This window comes from Drosophila subobscura, chromosome J, assembly GCF_008121235.1.
Source record: "Drosophila subobscura isolate 14011-0131.10 chromosome J, UCBerk_Dsub_1.0, whole genome shotgun sequence".
Taxonomy (NCBI): domain Eukaryota; kingdom Metazoa; phylum Arthropoda; class Insecta; order Diptera; family Drosophilidae; genus Drosophila; species Drosophila subobscura.
The window spans coordinates 13,586,419-13,606,839 of NC_048532.1; the positions used below are offsets into that span (position 1 = coordinate 13,586,419).

Here is a 20,421-nt window from a genome sequence, read left to right on the forward strand (position 1 = left end):
AAATGTGAATTCTGAATATGAATTTGAATACTAAATCAATTCGCTGCCAATAGCAACGGCAGATAATTGAAGCCTGTATCACGATGAAGGTATGATGAATCTTTCAGCTCTAGCTCTACCCCTTAACTAAACTAAATAACTAACCCCTAAACCAACTAATTCTAACTAGTTCTAACTAAGCTTAGCCTTAACTAGCCTACCATTTACATACATATATGATTGCTCTTAATTACAAACACTCTACTCTATCCACGCTATCAACTAACCAATCACTAGCCACTTGCCACTTGCCACTAGCCACCAGCCATACCGACTATCGTTCGTTTTTCCATTAATTAATAACAATTATAGCAGTCTCTGAGCAAAACTTTCACTTTAAACGATTGGCAGTATTCTTGGTTCGAGCTCTAAAAACAAACAAAACTACCCATTAAACTGGTCGGAAACTTTAAGAACAGTCTTGGCCACTAGCACACTCACACATTATCCGCATTATCATCAGTTCCAATTGTAATTTTGATTATTTTTACGATCATTTGAGATTTGTTTTATGTTCATTAGCTCTCGTTGAGAAATTCCTTCGCATGATTTGAATTGAATGCTTTCCCCTGATTAAATCTAGCAGTTATTTTCCCCCTTGTGTTCCATTTGCATCATTTATTTATATACTCGCATATTTTGTTGATTGTTTGATGCCGCCTGTTGATGTGGAAACAGGTTGCGATTGATTCCCCATACCAAAAGCAAAAGCAGGCCATTGGGTTAGCTCCTTTGTGTGTAAATCTTTTATTGCATTTATTCTTTATTGTTGTTATTTTATATGTTTATATCTCTTCTGTTTTACTCACTGCGTGCTACTTACTATCTACTGTTGCTGTTCTTCTTATAATTGTTGTTGTCTTGTGGCTGTCTTGATGTCCGTTTATTCATTCCATTTATATCCTGAACCATGTATCGCTTGATTCCCTAAACTAATCATTTGTATTCTCATAATCATTAGAACTCGCTCACTGCGGACGGACAAAAGGAGGACTTTAGTGATCTGCCACCGAATCAGCAAAGAAAGAAGCTTCAGGCAAAGATCGCGGAGCTGCAGCAGAAGATTGCACAGGAGACGAATGCCCGGGATGGCCTGATGAAGATGAAAATCGTCTATGAGACGAACTCATCGCTGGGCAATCCCATGACCGTTGAGGGACAACTGAACGAATCGGAACACAAGCTAGAAAAGCTGAAAATCGATCTGAAAAAGTATCAGGGCTACTTTGAGAGGGCCAATCAGGCGCAGGTGGCCAACAATAGTCCGCAGGCGAATCGAAATCAATTACAGAACGGACACCGAACATCGAGGTAAGCTGTGACCGAGTGAATGATTTGCATTAGATTTGATGTATTGATCAACTAATCGTGATCTTTGTTCCTTAATTTTGGCAGACATTCCAATGGCAGCGCCGATGATCATCACGACGAGGGCGATGACCAGCCTGACGATGCTGGCAGCTTAAGCAGGTCAGGTTCTGAGGATAATGTGGCGCAAATACAAAATGGGCATAATAATAACAATAACGGGTACACTCATAAGTCTACGTTCAATGTTTATACATATATATATCTCACCCACAACACACTACATACATTATCGTAGCATTTATTATTTGGCATCCCATTTCTGTACATTGCTCACTGCACTTCTTGGTTTCGGTCTCGTTCCCTTTCCCTCTTTTCGGTTTATCATTTGACAAGAAATAACAAACAGAAAGAGCCCACAAAAATGTGCCACAATATGCCACAGCCAAACAAAATTTAAATATGAATTTGCTTTGTTTTCTAACTTGTAGTTCAAAATGATTGATTTTTGTTTTTAATTTCGATTCTTGATTGCTTTACACCGAACATTACAACACTTAATAATGTGTAAATTGCAACTTCTTCAAATATTTCGTTTCATTTTGCCTTTTCCATGGTGAAATCCAGCAGTTCGGCAAGTCCCGAGAGTGGCCTGGGCACGTCGCACACTTCCCTGCCCGGCTCTGGACAGGGAAGCGCCAACGAGAACGCCATTGGCGAGGATGCCTACTTTGAGACGGAAGTGGAACCACTGCAGCCACTGGGCACTTGTCGAGCCCTGTATCCCTTTGAAGGTGAGTAATGATTGACGCATTGATTGGCACACTAATCATCTTTGTTTCTCTCTTTGGAACAGCATCCAGCGAAGGAAGCATACCCATGAACGAGGGCGAAGAGCTGCAGGTGATTGAGATCGATCAGGGTGATGGCTGGACGCGAGTGCGGCGTGCTAACGATTCCAATGGCTGGGACGAGGGCTTTGTGCCCACGAGTTACATCGAGTGCACGCTCTACGCTTAGGCTTAAGAACTTATGGGCGGGCAATCAGCCGGCCAGGCGGTTTTAAATGTTAACTACTCAGCAAAACATTTGCATATGTTCCATTCATTTTGTGTACTTTTGTCATAACTTTGCGTTCTGTCAGACAGCCATAACACAACACAACCCAACACATACACACTCACACACTCTGCGCACAACCATGTACATTTTGACTTAAGCTAAGTTCGACTCCCATTAATTCTCGTTTGCTTTGTATATTTACTTTGATTTTGAAAGGATTTCGATGGTAGTGCAAGCTATATCATAACTATACCATACTATCTATAGTCATATGCACCTACGAGCAGACCTCACCTAATTGTAAGCACCGCAACGTAACGTTTCCCTCTTCACTGCAACAATCATGACTACACCTATTTATATACATATACGAAATCAGATTTATATGGCACTTGAATATGTGAGAACATGAAAAACCAAAATTGAAACTAGAAAACGCGAAAATAGGATTGTGAACATGTTTCAATATCGAAATGCGTTCATGATGCGTTATTTTCATTCACGGCCTTGGCCACGGAAGCATCTGCCGTTCTTCGCACTGACCAAGAAGAGGGGCAGAGTGCGTGTCTGTCGAATTGTAGCACTAAAACTTTGGTAAATATGCAAAGATCAGAATGGGATATGAAGAGAGACAGAACAGAACATCGAACATACCCAAAACAACACCCATTCATACACACACAGAACATACACACATACGCAACTCAAGGATAGGTATAGCAAGAGTTATGGCAATCCTGCATGACATGCGGCATATGCAATGGCGAAGGCGAGGGCGATGAACGCGCTAGCTTGTTTATATAAATAGCAACAATTGTACATTTTACTTTTACACACTCTATGGATAAAGCCTAATTTTAGTTTGATGATAACTTTGTATTGCCTAATTTTAGTTTGAAGATAACTTGTATTGCTCTATGCCTTGTACATTTTCACACATTATGCTTAATCCTATGCGCATCGAGGGAAGCGAGAGCGAGAACGAGAACCAGATTGATTTGAATAATGCAGCAAGTAGTTATGTTTTAGGGACTCCTAGACGTTTAAGTTCACAAAATTTAAGGCTTAAGTCAAAAGCAAAGCCGGGCGGCGCTGCATTTGTTATGTTCAACGCCACTTTGCAATACATTTATTTATAATTTACAACAAACAAAATACTACCGTCTAATGGTACACCACAATCAAAAACAAAAACAAGAACAGGCCGACCAGGCAGAGTGAATTAGATTTTTAGTTAGGTATTCAACAGCCTTTTCCATGTGTATTTTCTACTTTCATTTCGCATAGATATAAGTGTGCATACACCACTGAAACTGATGAATTGTGTTCCAAACAATTCCAAAATTCTTAAATTTATCTAATTATAAATTCGAACCGAAACAGGCACATACGTATTGCGTGAAAATTATAATGAATATTGAGTTTAAGTGACAAGATCCGGTATATCTATGTGAGAATTGTCATCGTAATAAAAATAACTCAAATAAATGGTGTACTTTTTTTACATTCTCAATTATAATTAACCAAAGCTGCAATATTCATGCAATGCCATTACGAAATGGCTTAAAAACGGAACATCCTTGCAGTCCTGGACGTCCTTGGCGGATTAAAACGATACAGGAGACTCTAGCGCCCACGAGGACACGTAGCACGTCTGGATCCGATGAGAAATGGCGGAATTATAGATTTTATACCCATAGTCCTTAATGTCCTTGATACCAAACTAATTGTAAGCAGTCAGGTAGATGTCCCTATTACGAAAAGTTGTAAAAGGTCCTGATCGGACGAGAAATGGCTTCGAATAGCATTAAATGGCAATAAAATAAACACAGAAATATATACAAAAACTCTCGGCATACTTTTGGGGGCTTTTGATGCTTAACTTTTTTAAAAAGTAGAGCATACTTTTGGGGTGCCATTTTCAGGTTTTACAAAATAGCTTACAACTTCTATATCCTGCAGTCCTGGAGGTCCTTGATGGATTCAAACGATAGAGGAGACTCTTCCGCTGGCAAGGACATTTACCACGCCAGGATCAGATGTGAGAGTTCGAAAATATAAAAATTATATCCTTAATCCTTGATGTCCTTGATGCCAAAATGATGCAAAAGGATCAGGATAGTTGTCCTGATTACGAAAAGGTGCGGCACGTCCTGATCAGACAACAAATGGCCAAGATGTAGAACAATTACATTTTGAGATTAAAAAAAAACCGCCCAGTTTCATAGCAGCCAGCTTTTGATTGGATTAGAAAACATAAGACCAGCTACCTTCTGCTGATTTATGTTCGCCTAGTACAAAGTCCGAAAATTGCCATTTGAGCCAAGCAATTTCCACAGTCGTTTGAAGGCAAAACCAGGGGCAATTTTCGGACCGAGTACTAGGCGAACATCAATCTGCAGAAGGTAGCTGGTCTTATGTTTTCTAATCCAATCAAAAGCTGGCTGCTATGAAACTGGGCGGTTTTTTTTAAATCTCAAAATGTAATTGTTCTACATCTTGGCCATTTGTTGTCTGATCAGGACGTGCCGCACCTTTTCGTAATCAGGACAACTATCCTGATCTTTCTGCATAATTTTGGCATCAAGGACATCAAGGATTAAGGATATAATTTTTATATTATGGCCATTTCACATCCGACCAGGACGTGCTATATGTCCTCATGAGCGAAAGACTCCCATGAATCGTTTGAGTCCACCAAGGACCTCCAGGACTGCAGGATATAGAAGTTGTAAGCTATTTTGTAAAACCTGAAAATGGCACCCCAAAAGTATGCTCTACTTTTTAAAAAAGTTAAGCATCAAAAGCCCCCAAAAGTATGCCGAGAGTTTTTGTATATATTTCTGTGTTTATTTTATTGCCATTTAATGCTATTCGAAGCCCTTTCTCGACCGATCAGGACCTTTTACAACTTTTCGTAATCAGGACATCTTCCTGACTGCTTACAATTAGTTTGGTATCAAGGACATTAAGGACTATGGGTATAAAATCTATAATTCCGCCATTTCTCATCGGATCCAGACGTGCTACGTGTCCTCGGGGGCGCTAGAGTCTCCTGTATCGTTTGAATCCACCAAGGACCTCAAGGACTGCAATGATATGCCATTTTCCATCTACCCCAACCCCAAAAGAATGCCATTTTATAAATAAAAGACAAAAGGACTTTTTTATTAAGCATTTTATTTGGTTATTCGTACGCGTGTGGTTTACAATACAATAATGTTCTTTTTTTTGTAATATTTCTTGTATGTTTTTAACACAAATATTATTTTATTTATATCCCATTACAGTGGTCATGCTAAAACGTTTAAATCCTTTCAGTAAGTAGGTATTTTGACGAATGCACGAAAGAAGTGCATTACGAAAATTAGCGATACACGTCCTGGGCTGCTTTAAGGTGTAGGTTCAAGTGAATAATCTCCATACTGTATTGTTCGTACATGTGGTTTAAATTTTATCTATGTATGTATGGGTTCTCAAGTTGTATATTTATGTATATGTCAATGTTAAAATATGCAAGCGTAAAAAGTTGCTTGGTTCTTGTAAAAAAATGAGACTTTAAAAGCATTTCACTTTCCAGGCTTTGACTACTATTTCATTACGTCCCCGTTTACACATGCGCTTGTATAATTGCTTAAATTAAACTACAATAATAAGCGATTCAATTAATAATATCCTTCGTACATATACATAGATAATAACTATATCAAAATTAAAAGCAAGGGTGTATTCCATTACGATGCTGCAGCACAAAGCATTCGCTTCTATTTAATTTTTAAACATTAAAGCCAATAAGAAAATGCGTTGAACAGCTAGTGCCTGCCATATTCATCATCATCTTCATACTCATATTCGTGTTCGCGATTTTATAGTTTTTATAAATATATAAAATATATATATTTGCCTTTAAAAACTCGGGTATGCAGTTCAATATTATTAAAAATGTGGGTTGTGTGGGTGAAAATGTCTGAAATTGTCTAGTTAATTATTCTGATTTACGCTTTATGCTTTTCGGTCTTCGGTCTTCGATTTGAAATCGGTGATGTTCAGAGCTGGTGAAGATGTTACTGCTGGCTATCCTTCCAGGGAGTACTTCATCGGATTTCCTCTAGAAGTGCACCTTGTCTGTAAGATCAGAAGGAGATGAGTAAAGATTAATATCTCAAGTGCTTCTTTTGGTGGGGCGGCGAGTATTACTTTTCTCTTTCAAAGTTGAGCTCTGCTTGTAGATCAAAGACCAAGGAAAGACACAAATCAAAAGGAAATCAAAGAACATAAAGAGCCGCGAAGCCTGGCCTCGCCTCGGGATGCTTACCTAGCCAAATATTCTATGTCTCTGTTCAAGCCCCATTTTCATATACGTCTAGGTAAGTACGAGTACTCTCTCTCTCTCCCATCCTGCGCCACTGGCCTTACTGGCCCTGCTGCTGCTTCTTCACTTGGTCGCCCTCATCCTCGACCACCGTGGACTCGTCGTGCGACCAGAAACTAGCAGACATTTGCGACGACGACATGCCACCCACACCAGGGAACGAGTCCTCCATCAGCGTGCTGGAGGCACAGCTCGTGATGCTGCCGGACATTTGCGAGTTGCCCGCGCTGGTCTGATACGTCGCCGTGGTGCCAGCCGAGCTGGTCGTCTGCTCCACGCAGAGGTTCAGGGAGTCGATGGACACGTCCTTCGACATGCCGCTCTCATCCAGAGGCAGTTCCTGTACTCCGCCGGCGCCTACAGTCGTTGTGGTTATCACACGCGTCACGGTGTGCTCATGCCCATCGGCATCGGTGCTGGTAGTGGTGGTTGTAGTTGTGGTCGTCAGACCATCTCCCAGTGTGACTCCTCCGCCGCTGACAAACTTGGTCATGAGATCGAGCTGTTCGTCCCCGAACGACTCGATGCTCTCCTGGCGCGAGTGGCGTCTATCAATCTCCAGGGAATCAATGTCGGATCGCGTGGTGGCATCCTTTGAGATGTCGAAGCTCTCGATGCTGCTGGTCATCATGTCGTGGCTCTTGCTGATCTCCATGCTATCAATGCTGTCCTTTTCGGAGTCCTGGCTATCGATCTTAGACTTGGCATCCAGTTCCGTGCCGCTTGCCGGTGCCGGCTTGCTGTCACCCTCCTCCCGCTCTCGCTCTCGCTCCAGCTTCTGCTTGAGCAGGGCTTCAATGTTCTCCGCTTGGCCCGAGGGCACCACTTCGGTGCGGGTTACAGTGCGGGTCACCTTGGTCACCACCATGTTGCCAGCGGCTCCTTTGTCGCTGCCATTCGATTTGTTCGACTCGTCGGAGCGCGAGAGCAGCGCCGCCTCCTCCCTGGCCTTGATCTCAGTGAGATGGGCTTCGATGCAGGCATTCTCCAGACCCTCGAACTCCTTCAGACTGGATATGGAGACATCGTCGCCGGGCGCAGTTCCACTTCCACTGTGTCGGACCACGTAGCGACGTGTGAAGCTGCCGTTGCTCGAGTCCGTGGAGCCCTGGTGGGTGCGGTTGCGGTTCTCCAACGAAATGGCCTGCTCCAGGGACTCGAACTCCTGCAGACTGCTCATGGACACATCGTCGTGCTCGCCGCGGGAGTGGTACCGTCGCGCGGCCATCACATCGTACTCGGGGGTGCTCGAGAAGGAGTCCTTGAAGCTGCTGATGCGACTGCTGCCCACCTCAAACTCTCCATCCTCCTCCTTAATGTCCTCCAGCACGGCGCCAGTGAGGTCGTAGGGATATCGCAGCTGGTTGTCCGTCAGCTGCATCTCCACCCACCGCTTGTTGGCTGCCGCCGTGTCGCTGGAGTCGCTCTCCTCCTGCTGATCGCTGCTGCTGCTGGCACCCGTGGGCGGACTCTCCTCAAACTCAAAGTTCAGATCATCCTTGTACAGCTGGGAGCCCAGCTTGGGGTCGGCTGGCGCTGACTTGATGATGATCTTCTCAACGTCAGAGTCGTGCTTCTGCTCGTACTTAATCGGGGCTATCTTGATGCTCTTGCCGCCTAGATCCACTTCGTTGGCCTCTTTGGCCACCTCCTCAATGATTACGAACTCGTCCGAGATGTCCGGCTGCTCGACCATTTCAAAGGAGTCTGGCGAATCGGGCGCCTTGTGATCATCGTACTCCGCCCCGACTTCGGCACGCTTCAGCTCCTCCAGCTTCTGCCTGTACTGCTCCTGGACTCGCCGCTGGAAGTCTTGCTCCTTCTCTTCGGCCTTGGCCTTCTCGTACACAGAAGTATCGCTGGCCTTGTGCAGCTCCTCCTCGGTGCGCACTTTGTAGAGCGACTTCTCGGGGAAGTCGTCGGTTTCCTCCTCCAAAATCGGCGACTTTACATCCTCCGTTACCATGATGTCGGGTATTTTCGAGTAGTCCTGCATATTCTGGGAGGGACGACGCTCCTCGATCATGGCTGCCTCGGCCTCCAGCTCCTCGGTCGCGTCCTCCACAATGATCTCAGCCACCAGCTGGGACGGCGTGAACGGACGCTTCTCCAGCTCCGCACTGTGGTCCATCTCGGCAGCTGCCTGCTTCTTTTTCTTGCTCTTGCGCTCCTTGGGCGAGCGGAATTGGCGCGCATACTCCGACTCGTAGGGATCTGTGTCCGACTCACTCTCCGACTCCTTGCCCTCGCCCAGCAGGGCCACCTCCTTGTCCAGGTTCTTCAGGGCATCGCCAGAGATGCTCTCGTTGCGCTTGTGGCCTCGCCGCTTCGACTCTCCGCCCGGTGGCGTACTGGCATTCGAGTCCTGCGGGGAGTGCTCCTTGCTATCCATCTCCAGCACGAACGTGGCATCCTCCGGCACGGAGGCAGAGGTCATTGGTTCGTCGTGTCCATACTGGAAGCCCTCGATGCCGGTGAGCGACGACGAGCCTGCCGATCCGATAATGTCATCAAAGTTCTCCACAACGGTGTCAATGTTGGACGTGCTGGACATGCTGACCGACAGAATGCTGCCCTCGTCCAGGCTGGAGGCCAGCTTTGAGTCGTCAAGGGATCGCCTGGGGTCGCCGTGATACAGCAATATGTCCTCGGCCCTCTCGCTCTCACGGGGACTGTCGGCCTTGCTGTCGTCTATTGGATAGGTCAGGCCCCAGGTGCGTTCGGCCTCTTTGGGCTTGGGATACTCTTCGATTTGGATTGCCTCGATGGCCGGCTGCTCGTCCGTCTCTGTCTTGGGCTTGAAAATCATCTCCTGAGATCGCTTCATCAAGCTCTGCTGCTCGTTAGTGGGATACGAAGACCCTGGCAGTTCCACGCTCTCATCGCTGTCATCGTCATCGGCTCGCAGGTCGCGCAGGCGAGACATTTCCTCCGAGTCGAAGGGATCTGCCTCCGTTGAGGAGGCCACCAGTGTCTCCGACAACTCGGACACATCGATGCTGGCCAGATTGGCCGAAGTCTCCGACTGCGAATCGAAGCTGCGCATGCTCTCGTGGGAGCTAATGGTCTGGCCACTGCTGCTGTTCAGAGTGCTCACGGCGCTCACGTACTCGGTGGCCTCGCGGCAGGTGGAGTCTCGGGCTGTCTGGTATTCGCTGGAGGTGCCGGTGCCAGTGGCCGTCAGCATGATGTCCATGTCCGAGGACAGGGGACGACTCTGGGTCTTGTCGAAGCTCTTGTGGTAGCTCTCGCTGGAGCTGGAATTGTCCACGTCGGGTATGGACCAGCGGTTGGTGGAGTCCGGCGATGACTCGGTCTTCAGCCGATGAACCACCACATCGATCGGCCTAATGGAGTGGTCCGATGTCACCTCCTCGAAGGTGCTGGTGGTGATGGACTTGTCGCCAGCAATCTCCTCTGCCACCAAGCTGGCAGTGGCCAACTTTTCCGTGTAGTAGTCCTCCATGGAACTAAAGTCCTCTGCTGTTTCCGTGGATATAAACCCAAGCGAGGCCTGCTCTTCCTTCGCCAAATGTTCCTCCATCGAGCTGAGTTCCTCGGCTGTGCCGGTGGACACGAAACCCAGGGATCCGTGATCATCGCGCCTCTCCACGCGCCCGAACACATCTTGAGCGTAGTGCGCCATGGCCGCCTGCTTGTTCAGCGTCTCCCTGATGGTGGTATCAAAGAGGCCCTCGGGTGGCTGGGTGCTGTCCAATGTTGACGTCTGCATGTCGGGTATGCCGATAAAGGACGATATATCATCGCTCTCCGCACCAGTAGTAAAGGCGTGGGGCATTGTCTCGAACTCAAAGCCGTCTGGGGATGCTTCTTCGATGAATTTTGCTTCACTTTTCTGCTCGCTCTTTGCTAAATCTAACGAGTCCTGTGGTTCAATAATAGCTTCATCAACGATGTCTGTTCCGCTGGTGGCTTGTGGTTGCTGCGGGGAGTGCACCACCTTCGGCTTGCCCGCGCTGGGAATCTCCTTCTCGGATATCTCCCACTCGCTCTTCTCCAGCGGCAGTTCGAACCGCTCTGTGGAGGAAATTGTGTTCACTATTTCGGGAATCTCCTTGCCGGACTCATCGGGATCTTCGCTGCTGGAGGGCGCTACCTCTATGATGGCGCGACCACTGGAGCCGGTGGATGTGGTGAGGCTCTCCTCTGTGGTCACCTTGGTGAGAATTGGTTCGCCAGCCTTCTCCTTGTCGGCATTCTCAAACTCCAGAATATCGTTTCTGGTCTCGGAACCCTGCCGCACTATCTTGCTGCTATCCAAAGCCTCAGCATCGTCACGCTTCATCGTGACGTACTCCTTGAACACGTCATTGGCCTCGTCCGAGTCCACAGACACCTCCTTCATCAGCGATATATCCTTGGCGTCGATGCCAATTTCCGTGGCGGCCTCTTCCTCCTGCGGTGTGGCACCCGCTGACTTCGTTGAGGTCTTGATGATGACATTGCGACTCGATTCGCCTATGTAGAAGCTGGTGGTCTTCTCGGCACCCTCCGACTTCTCGGTATCAGCATCGTCCACTGATATCTCGCTCGTCGGCTCGAAGCTCTCCGTGTGATCCTCCGAGGCAGTGGTGGTGGCGGTTGTGGTTGTGATCACATCACGCAGCTGGGAGCGCATGGACAGCTCCGTGGAGGGCTCGTCCGTCTTGGAGATGTCCTCCGTGAACTCGAAACTCCGCAGGCTAATGCTATCGGACTGTTCGGCCAGGGCAGCCAGGTTCTCAAATGGTTCCGTGTGCTTGATGGGAGCGCGGGGCTTCGGCACAGGTGCATCAAAACTTAGATCGATGGGCAGGTCGAACTTTTGCACTTGACTGGGGATGCTGTCGGTGCTTTCGGATACGGGGGAGCTGGCTTTGAGTACTCGAGGCTTTGGTGTGGGTGTGTCGTGGCTGGTGGTAGTGGATTGTATATTGGTTTCTACCGCCGGCTCATCTGCTGTTTCTTTGTCTGTTACTGTGTCTGTGGCGACTGTGGCTGCCACAACGGCCGACGGTGGTACGGGAGTGGTTTCACTTGAGATTGGTAAATCGCCGCCTGTTTCTACAAAACAATAGGTGTGAAAACAAAAGCAGTTTTAAAAGTGTTGTGAAAGTCGAGAACAAAAGATGAGTACAAAGAGAGTAAACACAATCATACGAGATTATAGAAGATATGAAAGAGGAAAGAGGAAACAGGAAACAGGAACAGAACAATACGAGTATGGGTAAGAGTGATCGGTTAGGCATACGATATACGAGTAGATGGAATGATTTAGAGATAGATAACTTCATAGAGATGATAGAGATTAGAGTTAAGAGTGAGGATAGATAGTGATTTGACATGCATATTTAGTTATGAGTTAACATGAGTACAAACTAAACCAACAACTGAATGGGATAAATGCAATTAGAGCTCAACTTGAACACAAAAGTCATTATTGGCCGCCACTTCTAGAGGTAGATACACACACACACACACATACATACATATGCTTGCTGTCTCTACGCCTCTCTACGAATCAGCAATGGATCAGCAATATACTAAATATATACTATCTCTATGTATGTACAATATGAAAGCATTTGATTAGTCGCTTATGATACCTGCGGTTAGCTCTTGTATGTCATTGTCGGGTGTTATCTGGCTCTGGGCCATATCGGCCATTGTGTTTGTCGTGGGCGACACGCTGTCGTCCCAGCTGAGCTTCGAGAAGTCAGCCTGCAGGGCACTGATCTCATCCTCGTGCACAGCCGACTCGAAGGCCTCATCGAACTTTGCACTAACATCGTCCATGTCAGTGGATAACTTCTCAATCTTGCGCTCAATGCGTCGCATGCGCGTCTCGGATGCAGCTTCGATTTGTTCTTGACTAGGCACTACAGGTACTGATACTGTTTCAGTTACTGGCATTGTTTCGGGTACAGGTTCTGGTACAGGTTCTGGTACATGACAAACGGGAATGGGAGCAAATAAATACGGGAGAACGGTTATAGCCAACGGACTAAGCAACACAATCGGTTATGGGTAATACGAGTAGTGTTTCGCCTAGTGCCAGCAACGATCCTATATCTTCTAGTGTTCTATCGCATGACTAGCGCAAAGCTTCAAGACTCTACTACACTGGGAAATGCATTGAATGTTACCTTTTGCCGTTGATGAGGTTGTGGCGGCAGCAGCAGCTTGGGAGTGCGACTGCGACTGTTGCTGTTGTTGGTACTGAGTGGTTACTGTGGTGGTCGTGGTCGTGGCGGTTATGTTTTGGACATGCAAGGGTAAATGTATGTGCTCGTCGGTGAAGCTCATGTTATCGTCGAATGACTTGCCCGACATGGACTCGATTGTGGGCGATTTGATGACATCAACGCCATCAATGTCGTCGCATGTGATGGCATAGTTTTCACTCTCCGAATTGTACTCCTGCTTAACGAACTCGTGGCCATTGGCCTGATGCTGCTGGTCAATGCCGTGACTCTCAATGATCTCAACGCTCTCTTCGAGCACGCTATCCACCAGAATGATGGCTTCCTCGCGAATGCGTGCCGCAAGATCTGCACCATCATCATTAGCCTCACCTCCACCTTCACCACCACCAACTTTAACATCACCTGCAAGACAATTGCACAGATTCATTGGTAGATAGGTAGAAATTGGACAGATAGAGAGATAGAGAGAGAGAGTTACAGATCGAATGAGATCGAGAAAAGCAAGAAGCTGGGAAATCATGAGCAGCGAGTTGATGGCAAAGTGGAAGTAAGTGCGGTGTGAGGTGAGAGGTTAAGCGATTTACGAGATGGCGGTGAAACGTGAGTCGTGAGTTCTTTAGGCATTGAGTCGAAGCATTGGTCAATTGTTTGTCTCAATGAGCTTTAATTGCATTTTGTTAAATAATAAGATTTAAATTAATTCAATGAAGCGTCATGAAATGTTTGCAAACAACACAAATTACGAATATTTACTTTTATACAATCAAATAGATAAAGAGCTTAGAGCTTCGCTTACCGATTTCCTGTGAGCTCGTTTTGGTATCCAGAATGGATGTGCCAATTAATTTCTCCTGAAGGGTTTCTGCAACAGACAGAAGAACGATTAGTTACATTCATCTTTCACTGGTGAGGCAGAAAACACAAAAGTGACCTAAGGGCTACCATTAATTTACGCTACAAACGAAATGATAATGGAATGATTTTACAAACACACAACTGATAAGGCAAGAAGTTCATAAACCAAAGAACGGATTCCAAAGAACGTTTCTGTTAGCATTTGTTAGTTAGACAGTGTTAATGTTAGTTGATCTTTGGGTTAGTAATACAATAAATAGTAACAGTTAGTATGGCACGGGGACACAGAGACGTGGGCGTAGGATGGTTGGCAATGCGAGTTGGGAATTGATTTAGTTGCTGCTTAGTTGCTGAGTGTGGTGGCGTGGCGATAACTTTTAACGATAAATGTTTAGCTATTTGTTGTTGGCTTTACTTACAAAATGCTTGAGTCTGAGTGTACTTTATGTGTGTTGGGTTTGTAGTCAGCAGGAGACTGACTGACTTTCGTATCAATGAACAAACACTTATGAAACTATTGTTGAGAGCACGAAGCAGACACTAGTTGCCTCCTCTGGCGGCGGCTGACTCGTCGGACTCCACATACTCCACGTCGGTGTGGGCATCACGAATCGCGCCTTTTATGTGCAGCCTCTCGGACTCACTGTTGAAGCTGCGGCCACTCTTCTCGTGCACCACGGTGTAGCTCTCATTCAGCATGTCGTTGAGCTCCTTGCTGTCGCTGTTCGCCACTTGGATGACTGGCGGCTCATCGAGCCCGTCCTCGGCCTCCGATGGCAGCTGAACGTCCTCGGTGTCGGTGTGCTGCTGGCTCACCGCATCATTCTTGAGCAGGCGCAAGTGGGAGAGCGGCTGGAGCTTGTTCTTCGATGGTGGTGGTGGATCGGAACCATCGGAAAAATCAGACACATCGTCGGTGGACATGTCCTCGGCATCGGTGAGCTTGTCCGAGTGGTTCGAGCCCTTGGCCTGGTGCTTCAGTTGCTCCACGCGCTTCACTCCCGCGGGCAGGCCGCACTCACTCAGGTCCATGTCCTCAACATCTGTGACGCCCTCCTCCTTGGCCTTGGCCACATCCAGCAGCTTGTTTTTGCCTTTGCTCAGGGTGCGTGTCTTCAACTTCTTGCGGCGGTTCGTTCCGGCCACAAATATCTCCTCCACATCGGTCACGGACTCGGCGTTAGAGTGGACTTCGAGGCGTTTGTTTTGCTGCTGCTTCATCAGCTCATTGGACACGATGACCTCGTTCTCGATGAGACCTGGCCCGCCGACCGCTGCCTCTTCTGCGACTGAGTGACTCAGGCTCCATTCATCGGCGCACGAGTACTCCTCGGAGTCGGTGTGGACGGCATCTTTCAGGTGGTCGTAGATGCCAAACTCGTAGTTGCTGTCCATGGGCATGACATTTGTGATGGTGTCTCCGTTCTTGTCTTCCTTCAGCTCCACGACCTCGCGATGTGGCAGCGGCAGGGCCTCGGACGAGACTGCAGCAGCTTCGGGCACTGTGCCCGTGCTGGCCAGCGACGAGTCCTCGCACCACATGTCCTCGATGTCGGTGAGGCAGGTGCCATCGTCGCCAGCAGCCAGGATGACGGCACGTGGTATGGGCTGCTCGTCGTCCTCCTCATTGTCAAAGCTATCCTCCGCAGCCGAGTCATCGATGCCCTCAATGTCGGTGAGCACCTCCTCGTGCACGGCCGCTGGCTGGAGGAATTGCATCTGCCCGGGCCCAGGCATGAGCAATGTGGACTTGGAGTTGCGACGCGGCTGTCCACTGACACTGAAGAAGGCCACATCGATGGGATAACTGCTTTCACTCACACTCTGGCCTCCGGCTGCACCTTGCTCCGAGTCCGACTCGCTGCCCGAGCAGGCGATCTGGCAGACCTCCTCGTGGCCGCTGTCAGAGACCTCGAGCATCTCGTCCTCGGACATGCCGCGCACCCCAATGCCAGTGCAGTCGGACATGGCCGAGGCCAAGTCACTAATGTCGCTGATCACGGACACATCCTCGTACTCATCCGAGTCATCCTGGTGCTTCTCGCCGTCGGCTATGTTGACGCGACCCAGATCACCCACGGCATGGTCCAGATCCACACAAACGGACTTCTCGCAGCCATAGTCCACCTCGGAGTCCGTGTCGTAGTCTTCGCAGTCGGTCAGATAGTCGGTGAGGCCATTGAGGTTTTGTGCTTGCACGAAGTCCCCGTCTCTGTTTTCGCATCTCTCCTTGCCATCCTGGTCGTGGGCCTCCTGGTTCTGTAGGCCCTGCTGCAGGAACTCGCGCAGCGACATCTTCAGCTCTGGGTAGGCGACGCTCTTCTCCTCGTCCTCCGACTCGGTGTCGTAGTCCTCCACATCGGTCACATCGTTGTCGTATGGGTGGGCCTTTTGCTGTTTTGGCTTGTGGCCAGCACTCGAGGAGCCACGTCGGGAGCCGGGCTTCAGCACCTCCACCTGACTGTCGAAATCCTCGACATCGGTGACGCCGCCTGCGCCAATGCGGCCATAGTCCATGTCATTGCTGTCCGAGTCGCGGGATGACGACGATAATGAGGATGCATCGGAGTGCGAAGAGCGGTGATCGGCAGTTACGGATATAGTTGGGAGTTTCTTGGACATTTTGTTGGGTTTTAAGTTAAGGTTTGGGTTAGGTTTTGGTCTCGGTTGGTGGGTTTTATTTGGGTTTATTTGATGGATTTAATTTGTTTTGTTGTTTATATTTAGTTGCTTGTTTTTGTGTTTGCTATTTGTGGAGAACAAGTTAAAGTTAGTTTCAGTGAAAGCGTTTCATAAATATGTAGCAATTATGTATTATGTATGTACGAGTAATATCAATAAGAAAAGTTGCATTCTAGTCGCGGAATTCTGGGCCCTGAAGTGTGTGATGGGTATCGTAGCTAAGCTAAGTCTTAAGATCAAAGTTTAGAGTGCTCAAAATGCCTAACATCAGGTGCCTGCCCATATTTACCTTTGGATGTGCTGCTCTTCTCCACCTCAGTAGTCTCCACCACAATGCTACCGCCGCTCTCCACATGCAAGGCAGCGGCGCCTAGGACTGCCCCAGGCCCGGCCACGACTGCACTGTGGTGATGCTGCTGCTGCTGCTGGTGATGGTATTGGTGCTGCTGCTGGCGCCGCAGCGTCTCCTCGACGAGGGCTAGGGGACTACGGGTCGGCTTGGGAGAGCCGGGACTGACGGCCAGCAGGCGCTCCGGCTCGCCGGGCCCGAACATGGGCAGTGCCACGGAGTCGGAAAGACTGGAATCGGTGGTATCGATAAAGCTAACATCAAACTCGTTTATGCACCGCTGCTGCTCGGTCGTGGAGGGTGGCCGCACGGACATGATGGTGTGGTGTTCTACATCGAACTCGGGCTGCCGGTAGACCACCTCTAGGGGCCTGTCCGGGCCGAAGGTCTTAGTGAAAACCTCGCTGGTTAGCACCTTGCGACTGTTGCTGCCGCTACCGGAGGATGATGAGGTAGAACTTTTTGTACTATCGCTTGATTTAATGGATCGTATGGTTATCACCTCACAGTCGTCATCAACGAGCACGGTGCTAACAGCGGCGGTTGTCGCTGTCGGTTCCCTATGCACACGCACAGTCGATGTTGATGCCGAAGCCGATGCTGAGGATGATGTTGATGGTTCCCTTTTCTTCTCCGAAGACAGCTTTAGATTGGCCATCTCCTTGTCGGTCTTACGGCTGACAGTCACCGAGCGCACGCTGCGCCTGGTGCTGTTCGATGAGCCGCTGGCACTGGTACTGCCACTGTTCGAGCTCGATTCATTCATGTTGTCCTTCATCTTCTTCTGCAGCTTTGGCTCAATGGAGCTCTGCACCGTTCTGATGGCAGCAGCCGTGCTGCTACTGCTGCTGCTGGCCGTACGCTTCACTGTCTTCTTAACTTCTATCTGAGGTTTCTTTGCGGTTTCATCACTTCTGCCAGTCAGCTTTGCTGCTGCAGTCCGTGTCATGGAAGACGACGCGCTAACTGGAACTTTGGTGCGCTTTAAAGTGGCTGAGGCTGTGGCTGGCGGAGCCTTCTTCTTTTGAAGGCTGGCCACCGCATGTCTGTTGTCGGTTTCTATGGAAGTTCTTTGGGCAATGGTCTTGGTTACACTAGCTGATTGTGTCTTCATGCTTTTGGTTGCTTGGCTTGGGGAGCCTATCACGTGTGTTAGCTTATTCTCCTTGGAGGTCTGTCTCTTGTACAGGCGTTCGGTGCTCTTCAGCGACTCCTTGCTGTCGCTCTGGGAACCCCGCTTGGGCTGCACCTTCTCGCCAATCGACTTGTTCTGCTTGCGTTCCAAATATGTGGACTTTGTCAAGGCACTTGTCACACTGGTCTGGGTTCTGTAAGCACTTTTGGTCTGAGGCGGTGCCGGCGATTTCGGTGGTGCCGGGGACTTTGCTGGCACCGGAGAGATCCGCTGGCCCTCGGCATCGCCACTCAATCCGTATCGCATATTGTGGGACAGAGTGGGCTGCATATATCTGTGTGTGGCAATGGGTGTCGGGGTAATCATTCTCCTTGTCTCCACATGCTCCAGGCTGCCGATTTTGCTGGCAGTCTTTCCTGTAAGCTCTTTGCTGGAGCGAGTAGTAGTCGTCGTCTTAGTTTTCTTTGTGGCTGCTGCTGTTACTTTAGCAGTCGCTGTCTTCGTGGACTTGGATGTGGGGCTCAACGATCGAACTGAGGCATTGTAGGGTATGCGTGTGACATCTGTCTTCACCCTCGGCCTGGGCGTGGATGAGCGACTGCCATCGCCTTGCGGGTGGCTCTCGTAGAATATGGAACTCGCTGCGGGACTCGCAGATCGCTCGAAGTGTAACTCGCTTATCACTCGGCTTGTGGCAGAAGCTGAGCTTGTGGTGGAAACGGAGCTTGTCACCGATCTTCTCGGCTCACTTTTGGCGGCCACTTTCGGCAATTTCTCGGCGGCAGATATCTTCCGGGTCACGGTTTGCTTTGCAATTGCTTTCTTTTGTTTGGGTTGCGTTGTGGACTGAGCTTTCACATCTGACTTTGGTTTCTCTTTATCTCCCACTGGCCTCCTGCTGATGGAACTCCTTGCTGTTGATTTTGTAGTCGTTTCCCTTACTGTTCTCCCCTTTGGTGTCTCAGCCTTGGCTGCTACCTTTTTCTGCTGCGTTTTGACAAGTGTTTTCTTAGCGGGCCCTGCCACCTTCTGCTCATCATCTAGATTCACAAAATATGCAATTGGACGAACTTCTTTGGGTTCGGCCTCCTCAACTTTATTGGGGGACACCTTTTCGTCCCTAGGCGCTACTGAATCTACCTTCACACTCTTCAAAGTCTCTTCTACAATCTGCTCTACCGAACGCTCATCTTCTGACTCGAATTGATCCATCACATGGCCCAAGTGGCGATGTACCTGTGCACTCTTCAGTGTTTCGTTTACGATTTTTAATACCTCAGCATCACCTGCTCTCAAAGTGTCTTCCACAATCTGCTGAACGGATCTGTTTTCATCGGTGTATGACGAGACCATTGTCTCATTTTCATTGCAAACTTTGGGCATTTCGACAGTTTTAAATGGAGATTCGTGTGAACTTTCAACAGAATGAGAAGGTACAAAAACTGATGGGGTAGCGGATGAGTCTTTCAAGTCAACTAGCTTCGGTTTGTGTTCAGCTTTAAGTGGAGATTTATCTGCAGCCACAACAGAAGGAATTGGCTGGCTAGCGGGCTTTTCTTGGGGTCTGGGAACACCATATTCCTCATCACTTTCATCGTCTGAATACTCTACTGGACTTGGCTTAACTGAGTCAAGAGGAGACTTGGGTTTGTCCTCAGGTTTAGCTGGGACCTTGTCGTCTTTCATATCAAATGGTTTATCGTCTTTCAAGTCAAATGGTTTAGGTTTACCTTCAGGTTTAAGCGGAGATTTATCTGAAGCCACTACAGAAGGAACTGCCGAAGGAATTGGCTGGCTAGCGGGCTTTTCTTGGGGTCTGGGAACACCATATTCCTCATCACTTTCATCGTCTGAATACACTATTGAACTTGGCTTAACTGAGTCAAGAGGAGACTTGGGTTTGTCCTCAGGTTTAGCTGGGACCTTGTCGTCTTTCAAGTCAAATGGTTTATCGTCTTTCATGTCAAATGGTTTAAGTTTACCTTCAGGTTTAAGCGGAGATTTATCAGCAGCCACTACAGAAGGAACTGCCGAAGGAATTGGATGGCTAGCGGGCTTTTCTTGGGGTTTGGGAACATCATACTCCTCATCACTTTCCTCGTCTGAATACACTATTGGACTTGGCTTAACTGAGTCAAAAGGAGACTTGTGTTTGTCCTCAGGTTTACCTAGGACCTTGTCGTCTTTCAAGTCAAGTGGTTTATCGTCTTTCAAGTCAATTAGTTTGGGTTTATCTTCAGGGAATGAACTAGTTATCAAATCGGAAGTTTGCGACACCACAGTGGATATATTTGTCTTAGTTGAACTTGCAAATTCTTCTGTCTTTAGCTCCACAACAGTTTCCTGTTTGAGGATATCTTTAAGTGGAGATTTATCAGCAGCCACTACAGAAGGAACTGCCGAAGGAATTGGC

The 20,421-nt window shown here is 48.2% G+C and overlaps 3 protein-coding genes across 32 annotated transcripts in view; 1 reads left to right on the plus strand and 2 right to left on the minus strand.

Moving 5' to 3' along the window:
* Window positions 1–3,779, plus strand: part of LOC117893408 (formin-binding protein 1-like) — a 32,529-nt gene extending 28,750 nt beyond the window's left edge. For 3 of the 11 annotated variants that reach the window (XM_034800015.1, XM_034800007.1, XM_034800008.1), the window contains exons 8-12: window positions 54–89; window positions 1,001–1,350; window positions 1,435–1,569; window positions 1,975–2,141; window positions 2,204–2,367. In XM_034800015.1, coding sequence (XP_034655906.1) covers window positions 54–89; window positions 1,001–1,350; window positions 1,435–1,569; window positions 1,975–2,141; window positions 2,204–2,367 — 852 coding nt within the window. Of the gene's footprint in view, window positions 1–53; window positions 90–1,000; window positions 1,351–1,434; window positions 1,570–1,974; window positions 2,142–2,203 lie in introns of all 11 variants that reach the window. The other 8 variants (XM_034800012.1, XM_034800011.1, XM_034800013.1 and 5 more) reach the window with 7 other exon arrangements.
* A 1,793-nt stretch (window positions 3,780–5,572) lies between these two features.
* LOC117894425 (ankyrin-3) overlaps window positions 5,573–20,421 on the minus strand; it is a 61,651-nt gene continuing 46,802 nt past the window's right edge. For 8 of the 20 annotated variants that reach the window (XM_034801471.1, XM_034801470.1, XM_034801468.1 and 5 more), the window contains 5 exons: window positions 13,784–13,849; window positions 12,928–13,389; window positions 12,388–12,723; window positions 6,725–11,845; window positions 5,573–6,534 (listed from right to left, as the gene is read on the minus strand). In XM_034801471.1, the coding sequence (XP_034657362.1) occupies window positions 6,822–11,845; window positions 12,388–12,723; window positions 12,928–13,389; window positions 13,784–13,849 (5,888 nt within the window). In that variant the 3' untranslated portion in view covers window positions 5,573–6,534; window positions 6,725–6,821. Of the gene's footprint in view, window positions 6,535–6,606; window positions 6,629–6,724; window positions 11,846–12,387; window positions 12,724–12,927; window positions 13,390–13,783; window positions 13,850–16,813; window positions 19,499–20,421 lie in introns of all 20 variants that reach the window. The other 12 variants (XM_034801482.1, XM_034801481.1, XM_034801480.1 and 9 more) reach the window with 5 other exon arrangements.
* Window positions 13,326–16,529, minus strand: LOC117894429. The gene is made up of 3 exons (XM_034801491.1): window positions 14,262–16,529; window positions 13,784–13,849; window positions 13,326–13,389 (listed from the first exon to the last, which is right to left on the minus strand). The coding sequence occupies exon 1, from the start codon at window positions 16,462–16,464 to the stop codon at window positions 14,383–14,385; it is 2,082 nt and encodes a 693-aa protein (XP_034657382.1). The 5' UTR covers window positions 16,465–16,529; the 3' UTR covers window positions 13,326–13,389; window positions 13,784–13,849; window positions 14,262–14,382.